This window comes from Triticum urartu, chromosome 6 (genome assembly GCF_003073215.2).
Source record: "Triticum urartu cultivar G1812 chromosome 6, Tu2.1, whole genome shotgun sequence".
Classification (NCBI taxonomy): Eukaryota; Viridiplantae; Streptophyta; class Magnoliopsida; order Poales; family Poaceae; genus Triticum; species Triticum urartu.
This window is the reverse complement of record NC_053027.1, coordinates 453,682,741-453,690,760: the sequence shown is the minus strand read 5'-3', so window position 1 is coordinate 453,690,760 and position 8,020 is coordinate 453,682,741. Positions and strand designations below refer to the sequence as shown.

The 8,020-nt window shown below is 40.6% G+C and overlaps 1 protein-coding gene across 1 annotated transcript; it reads right to left on the bottom strand.

Moving 5' to 3' along the window:
* Positions 1-386: 386 nt before the first annotated feature.
* LOC125514134 (MADS-box transcription factor 6-like) lies at positions 387-7,753 on the bottom strand. Its single transcript, XM_048679403.1, has 8 exons — positions 7,231-7,753; positions 4,555-4,633; positions 3,350-3,411; positions 3,144-3,243; positions 1,518-1,559; positions 1,153-1,194; positions 858-1,030; positions 387-780 (listed from the first exon to the last, which is right to left on the bottom strand). Exons 1-8 carry the CDS (start codon positions 7,410-7,412, stop codon positions 678-680), a joined length of 783 nt encoding a protein of 260 aa, XP_048535360.1. The 5' UTR covers positions 7,413-7,753; the 3' UTR covers positions 387-677.
* Between the last annotated feature and the right edge of the window lie 267 nt (positions 7,754-8,020).

Genomic DNA, 8,020 nt, shown 5'->3' with positions numbered 1-8,020 from the left:
AAAAAAGTCATTGGACACCCGCGCGCACACACACCAATCAACGGATAAGTGATGAGTACACACGACATTCTACCTTACACTTAATTGTGGCAAGTTATGATTCCAATTGTGCAACAGTACAATAATTCGCACATATTCTCGAAAGAATAGTAATCAGCCTTTGGTATGTCCTTGTCATCGCATTGAAGAGCTCAACGGCACATTCTGGATGTGATTCAAAAAGAAGATTGGCGTGTTGTTCCTTGGCAAGAAAGTTGCACACGTATAGCAATTGTTTATCAACTTTTTTTTGGGTGGGGGTGGGGGTCACTACTTATTGAGTCCCATGCGCAAGTACTACTAGTCCACTTAGTTCAAACAAATGATGAAACACGCATGAGCAATAATTGTCCACAAATTATAGTTTTACTGGTAGATAACTTGGCATGCATGCATGGACAGCTTGGAACTTGCAAGTATTTTACAAGAGCCATGTAGTGGTTCAAATACTCAAAATATAGAAGTGGTTCTTGGTTCTTACTTCTTACACACACAAACAACGAGTAAAAATAAAGAAAGAGGCACGCGCCACGCAGGGTACTTCTCGTGTAGAGCATGCGGGAGCAGCACACGCATTTTATTTGGTTTCTTGGCTGATGGGCAGACAAGCTAACCAGCTGCGCTAGCAGCTCGGTAGCTCAGAGAACCCACCCCAGCATGAAGTTGTTCTCCCCTCCGGGGGCGCTGCTCCGTGGAATATTATTGGCTGCCTGATCAGGAGCCGCGAACTGATGAGGGTACCTGCGGCATAGATAATCAGTTCAGTTGCATGCATGGGAGATGGAACAGGTGGATGCAAGGTGCTCGATCGTAGGTACCCAATTTGCAGAGTGGGTTCACAGTCCATAGCAGCGGAATGATTAGGGTGCTGCTGCTGCTGCTGCTGCTGCATGTGATATGCGGCGGCGCCTTCATCCACGACGGTGCCGGCAGCCCAGGTGATCTGCTGCATGGCCCTGTAGTTGTTGCTGTTGCTGCCTTCAGCGTCGAGCTGCAGACTCGGCAACAAGTAGCAAAGCCAACAGTTAAAAAGGAATACAAATGCGAATGCAGTTAGTGTTCTGTGTGTGCAGTTCAAATAGGAATAATAACATGTGTGAACTATTTATTAACCTTGTGCTTGAGTTGCCTGTTGATGTCTCCCAGCTGACGCTCCTGCATGTAGCAAGTACATCCGGTGAATTGTATGTTGGTAAAGTTCCTCTGTATGTTACAAAAATCCACTGATTCTCGGGTGCAATAAAGATATCTACAAGAGGGTGAACGAGCAAGCTGCTGGCTCATACATAGATATGCGGTCAAAGGCTCTGCCAAATGTCTTTTTTTGCAATACGTCCCTAGATAGCTAGCTACATTGACAAAGCTACGGCAATGCAAGTCATCCTAGTAGAAGAGCGAAGCAGTAGATAACTAGCAGTAGCGCACACACACACAAACATGTATAAGTAAGGGCTCGCCCATGCTGCTATGTTGCATACCTTCCTCCGAAGTTCCTCCACCTGCTCCATCATAAGTTGTGTCTGCGAACCGATAACTTGGTAAGTATTGAATTGGTAGTTGAATGAACAAAGCAAAGAATAACCATTTATTTCCCATACTTCATTTTGACGGGAATAACAATTTTCCATCGGCCAGTAAGCTAATTAAAGCAATAAAGATGTCTTCAGTTTCTGAAGTTATGCATATATATCTACTTGTAATATTCCTTATCTTTTAAATCCATTTGGACAGATCATAGAACAATACAGCTGTGAAATTTAAATGGATTTTGACATACATATATGTGCGCATGAACATCATGTGCTTAGAATGATGTATTTCCAAGCACCACGGTACATGAAAACTTCATGCATAAACTATTGGAAATTCGGTTAGGGAAATATGCAAAAATAATGTAGCCAATCTTGCATGGTGTGCATTTGCACCAAAGGGCACCAGTTCCTTTTTATACCGTTCATGTATAATGATATCCATTATTTGTTTTGGAACATTTTTTAATTCGGCATGACTATTTCTCAGGCGACTAACATGTAGTCATTTCTAGGTCGACAATCTTGATTGGTCATTTCTAAGTCGACAATCTTGAATGTTGGTTCCTTATGTAGCAATTAATTAAGTGGTTGTAATTTATAGAAATAATGTGCAACTTATAATAGAGAAGTTCAAAAGGCAGTTGCACATTTCTAAGACCTAAAATCACACAATCTTTTTTGTCCATTGCAGACCCGTCAACTCAATGATGTGCAACCTAGCTTCTTTTTTTTTTTGCGAGAGATGTGCAACATAGCTGACTTAGAAATAACCATTTCTTAGGTGGCTACAAATTGAAGTATTTTTCAAAAAATGTATGTAAAGCCAGATTGCATGGCATGAATTACTACTCTAAAACGCTACTCATACAAGTGATTAGTAATCATGAAATATATGGCAAATATGCATGTTACCTCTTTCAGTTGAAAAGGTCCATATCATCCCTTGAGGTATGAACTAGACTAGGTAACTCCCTTCGCCTTATTAATGTTTGTAAACCGAGCACCGCTAGAAGTTTTGCAGGATGGTTTCGCCACCATATATCTAACATGTTGTATTTGCTCTAAGATAGACTATTTTAAGCTTTGGCTGTTCTGTTCTGTACAGCCTCAAAACTTCAGGGGCGATGTAAACGTTTTCTATTTCTAAAAGAAAACAGCAGGAAAGGAGATCTGCTACTAATTTATTACATTGTTTAGAGCCACTGAACCGTACCATCAGAAAAACCGAAAGTGGATTTGAATCGTCAGGTACAGTGTAGATTACTAGAACTGTTTTTTCCGACAAAACGTATATCTTTTACATCCCAATGAATAGATGAAAACGAGAGCAAGTCTAAGAGGGTAATGTAGTTCTCTAGAAAAATTATAACAAACATTTATCAGTTATATTATGTTTTAACTTTCATTAACATATATGGTAGTCATTCTGTACCCATATTCCATATTTCCTGTATGGTACGCCTCAATTGTGATCCCAGTGCCATTAATAGATCCAAGAATGACTTCATTAATTGGCAAGCCAGTTGGTGCATATAACACATGAATAAATATGTGAGTTGAATATATTTGAACCTTTCGCTGTCTGGCCAGTGACAGAGAACATTCTAGCTGTTTCTCCAGCTGCTGCAGTTCTTTCACGCTGAGCGGTCCTAGGTCCTCCCCAAGCAAGTGTCTGCTCAAAATAAGCGCACAAAGAGTATGTAATCCAAATATCTTAGTCACTTAATTTGAATCTACGCTCTGTGAATGAGATGTGAAGCTAGAGCCTAGAAGTGGACCTCTGAGTTCGCTGCAAAGCTTCGAATTTTGCCTTTAGCTTTGACATTTCCTGGTACCAGCTCTACAGAGCAGAAATATACAGCCAAATTAGTTAGATAACCAGAATATTTAACAGGTTTTAGCTACATGAAATAATGCATCACAAGATAATGTTTGTCTAGCCTCTTAAGTTTGTTTAACATGTACTATACACAAATAAATCTATGTGTCCTACTGGACTAACGTGGCATTGATACTACATAATATATGAGAGGCAAATAATGAATCCAAGAGCTTTTAGTGAGAAAAAAATGTCTGTGCACTTATTACAAAAGTCGCCTACGTACTAATGAAATTAATCCTGGAGGTTAAAAACATGCATGATTGATGAGCATAACAATCCAATGGTATTAAGGTTCAAATACGCGAGCCTTAGTTTTCAAGACATGCCATGGGGGAAAAATGATAGAACAGAAGGACATAGTAACAAGATATGGTAAGGCTATTCATTCTCAAAAGTTTCAATTCTTATATATTCTTTATAGGTGAAAATTAGTTTACCAGAACTTCATTTAAGAACATTTTTTAAATACGTACTGAACCACTGACATTTGTTCCTTGGTATATATATAACATATATACATATGTTGGTGTTATGTTGGGTTTGGGTTCTGAAATTAATTGAGTAGATAGATGGTGGACTGCATAGTGAAAATTTTAAAATATGACTAATGTTTCCAGTACATGGATTAAACTCAACAATTAAACAACTTCAGGTTTACAAGAAACTTATTATACATCATTTGTTCAAGATAAGGGACCACCATAACTCGATATTTATGTCACCACATAAATAAGACAGTATGTTATTGTTTCTCACTTCGTTAAGTGCTAGCATGAATGCATGAAAGGATGGAATTTTTTGGCACGTGTCATATATGTTATGTGTAGAAAATAGTTACAAGCCATGACCAAATAAGTAATGTCCAATGCCTCAGCCAGCTGGTGGTCTAAAAGAAAATTCTCCTTATATTATCGAGTGACCTAAACTAAGGAATATTATTATTTCTTTTTGATTTAAAATAGCAACTATCTAAGATGGTTATGAACTTCGATATCTGATATATATGACCTAGTATTACTGTATTTAAATAAAATTTTGAAAAGAGTCAGGATATAAGAAAATCATATGGTGGTACAATGACCAATTGATAGATATATATACCTGAGTTTCAGATAGTGCGCCATTGGAATCTTGAGCATTATAGCAGCAGTGTTGGTATCTTTCCAATGTTTTTGTTGTGCTGCGCAAGAAATTTAATTTACAAATAAATTTCTAGCTCTCTGGAATTTCAAACGTTGATACTTTGATAAATCTCACAAAAAGATATGCTTGGGAAATAAAACATATCGGTAGAGCATAGAGCATCTTGATTCCAATAGGTAATTAGCTAGTATTAACTACAGTAGTGTTTCGGCATAAGAAGTTTTTTTTTGTTAACTAGATATGGCTCAAGAACAATGCATGTGTACTCAGTTTTCATATGTTTTGCAAGTAGACATGTATATATTTTATTAACAAAATAGTAGTATATGTGTTATTTAGTGAGTTTGCTCGCATATGGCACTTCCCCACATGTGGCACAAAATTCCTCTATGATGCGCCGATACTCCAAGATTAGAAGATTTATTCACGATCTTCGGTCATATGATAGAAATTTCATTTTTACTATGGGAAATCAAATAAATCTTAAATCTGTGTCACATGAGAAAAATAAATGTTTTCTTAAAACAATACAGTTAACCAACATGGATTTCGTAAATGCTTAGTACTTCTCTTATTACAAAAAAAATATTTATTGTAGATTGGCTGCACACATTAAGGTACCATCGATTTTGTAAGAAAGGGGGAACATATCAGTTAACACAGAGCTTTAGAAATGAAGCCACCCTAAAATTTTTTAGGGAAAAGGTACCCTCAATTTGATGGTCTAAGCACATGATAATGAACTATAACACATTAACAAAATGAAGAAAGAAGTGGAGTGAAAGATCTACCGGGATAGATACTCAATGACATCCTAAATATCAGTTAACACACGTGCATGCCAGATCTACTGGGACTTTGGCCTTTAGGCCTATCTCTTAGATGAGTGCCATGAGTAAAGCTCAAATGCTTGGTGAAAGTAGCTTCATCTTATGATGCAATAGACAGATATCTGCTCACTTTCTTGAGAGCACACATGTTTGTAATATTTCAAACAATCTTGAGGAATACTAGTATACATACTTTCCCAAAGAACCGTTCTGCACTAAGACATACCAGCCATACCAAAAAAAAAAGAACAGAGTGTGATGTAACAAAAGGAAAGATCCAAAGGTGAATGCTCCTAACCAAGAACCACCGGAACAAAGAAGCAAAGAACAAATCAAAATACTAGTTACACTTGACCGTAGTCCTACATCTAGTTTGGACGATTACCACCATCTAAGAAAACTTAGTGTGGATTAATTAGTTGGCACTAGATAAAAATAAGATGCTCAGTATACGATTTGCTACCACGCTTACACAATACAAATACGCAAATGAAAATATTAGTGCCAAACATCAATCCTGCCCCAACGGAGATATAACATGGGAAAATAAACTGCTTTTTCGTAATAAATGAACTGCTTCGGTACATATAGAACAGGCAAACAGAAACTAGATCTGCCACATTAGTAGAAGAAAATTGCAATACAAAAATAACATGGGAGAGCCAGCAATTTCCAGGAGCAGTAAACTCCAAAGACCGATTAATAATTGTACCACGGTAGCACTCATCAGCATAAAATGAGGAAAGGAACAAGAAGGAAAGCAAAATGCACTGTCTTCCGACATCTTTTGACCACACTACCATAAGAGGAAACTGATGCGTGCTTGAGAATAAGATCAATTATGGGAAGGAAAGATGGTGAAGTTACTTTTGCTTGAACTTCACACGGCCAGACTGTGGATACATGAAGAGAACCTTAGAGAAAATGAACCAAGACAAGATAAGGAGACAACGAAAGGAGATTGAACAAGAAAAAGGGGAAAGGGGGGGAAGGATCTCGATTTCAGCACTGAAAATGTTGATTTAAAGATTCTCCCGATAGGCAAAATCTAAATCTCTCTTTAGACAAAAAATCATACTACAAGAATCTCAAAAAAGACATAAAATCAAATCAAAACAAAACAAAAATTTCCTTAGTGAGGAACATGGCATGAAATCGGATGGAAAGATGATGTGCAGAAGAGTGAAGAACAAGCAACCAACTCATGACACATGTATACTCAGATCGGGCCAGATCAGCTGGCGCTGCCTCAAGCCCAGGGCAAAACAAGTACCAAATCGAACGTTTACACTGCAGTATTTTAATACCCCGGATCAAAATGGAAAGAGCATACCTCCCCTTTCCCCTCGCAGCCCCCCGACTTCTCTATTGCTCCACACAAAAACAATCCCAGCTCTCTACTAGCTGAGCAATTAACTAAGGTGTTCTCTGACACACACCAGCACGGAGGATGGCCGCTCCGGAGAAGCTGGAAGAAAGAGGTAAAGGGTGTAGGGTTCGTAGATCTGCGGAAAAGATGCCTCATGCTAGTTACGGATCCACCCCTCCGGGTTATAAGAACATCGCCATGCCCCTATAGTAGCATACGTAGCAGGAATAAAATAGCTTTGCGTAGCCAAAGCGCAGGAACTACTACTACAAAGCGTAGCTCGGCTACGTGCTACAAAAACCACGAAACAGCGGCAAAAGAAAGCATCAGAAAAGAAGCAATTGTGCAAGGTGAAACAGCAGATCTGCATGCTGCAAGGCGAATCAGCCGATGATGCAAGGGAGGGGAGCGCGTTGATTTTATGTATGTGTATACCCGGCGCTGCCGAACTCGTAGAGCTTGCCGCGGCTGGAGAAGATGATAAGCGCCACCTCGGCGTCGCAGAGCACGGAGAGCTCGTAGGCCTTCTTGAGCAGGCCGTTGCGGCGCTTGGAGAAGGTGACCTGCCGGTTGATCTTGTTCTCGATGCGCTTCAGCTCGACCCTTCCCCTCCCCATGATCTCCTCCTCCTCCTCCTCCTTCCAAGCAAGCAAGAAAATCAAGCAAAGCTCTACCGATCAGCAAGCCAGCTCTGCGCTCTTCCTCCTGCGGCGGTTCTGACGCGCAACCTACTAGCGCATAGGGCTTGGGATGGGGAGCGATGGTGCCCCAGCGAGCATATAATGAGAGCCGGGAGGGGGGCGCGGGATATTAGTGGAGGCAAGGGGAAAAAGGGGAGCAATGGTGGGTACTGTTACTGTAGCTCGGTGCTGGTTTCTTGCGTCGATCTCGCTTGACACATCCCTGTCGCGCGCCCTCTCTCTCTCGACTTTAAAGGAGGGTAACTTTGGGGCGGGGCGGGGCAGTTACCACGGGTTTACCCTAACTGGAAGCACGGGCCGGAATGAGGGCGATCCAATGCTGCGTCCCCAACGCCACAAATACACACGTCGCTCTGCAGGGGCGATGGGTGCATGTGCGCATACACCAGGGAGGGGGAGCGGAGCCGCGCTATCCTACGCCGCCCCTCCTAGACTTAACCCGAACCATGTATGTCGCCACCTACTGGTCCATTTGGACCACCTCCTCGGCCGGTGGAGGATGCCCCAAAAATAAAGAGGCAGGA

Coding starts and splice junctions, on each gene's coding strand:
- LOC125514134 (XM_048679403.1), bottom strand. CDS start 7,412: ATGGGGAGGGGAAGGGTCGAGCTGAAGCGCATCGAGAACAAGATCAAC. Junction 4,634..7,230: donor TACGAGTTCGGCAGCGCCGG/GTATACACATAC, acceptor TTTCTTGCGCAG/CACAACAAAAACATTGGAAA. Junction 1,195..1,517: donor TGGAGGAACTTCGGAGGAAG/GTATGCAACATA, acceptor TGCTACATGCAG/GAGCGTCAGCTGGGAGACAT.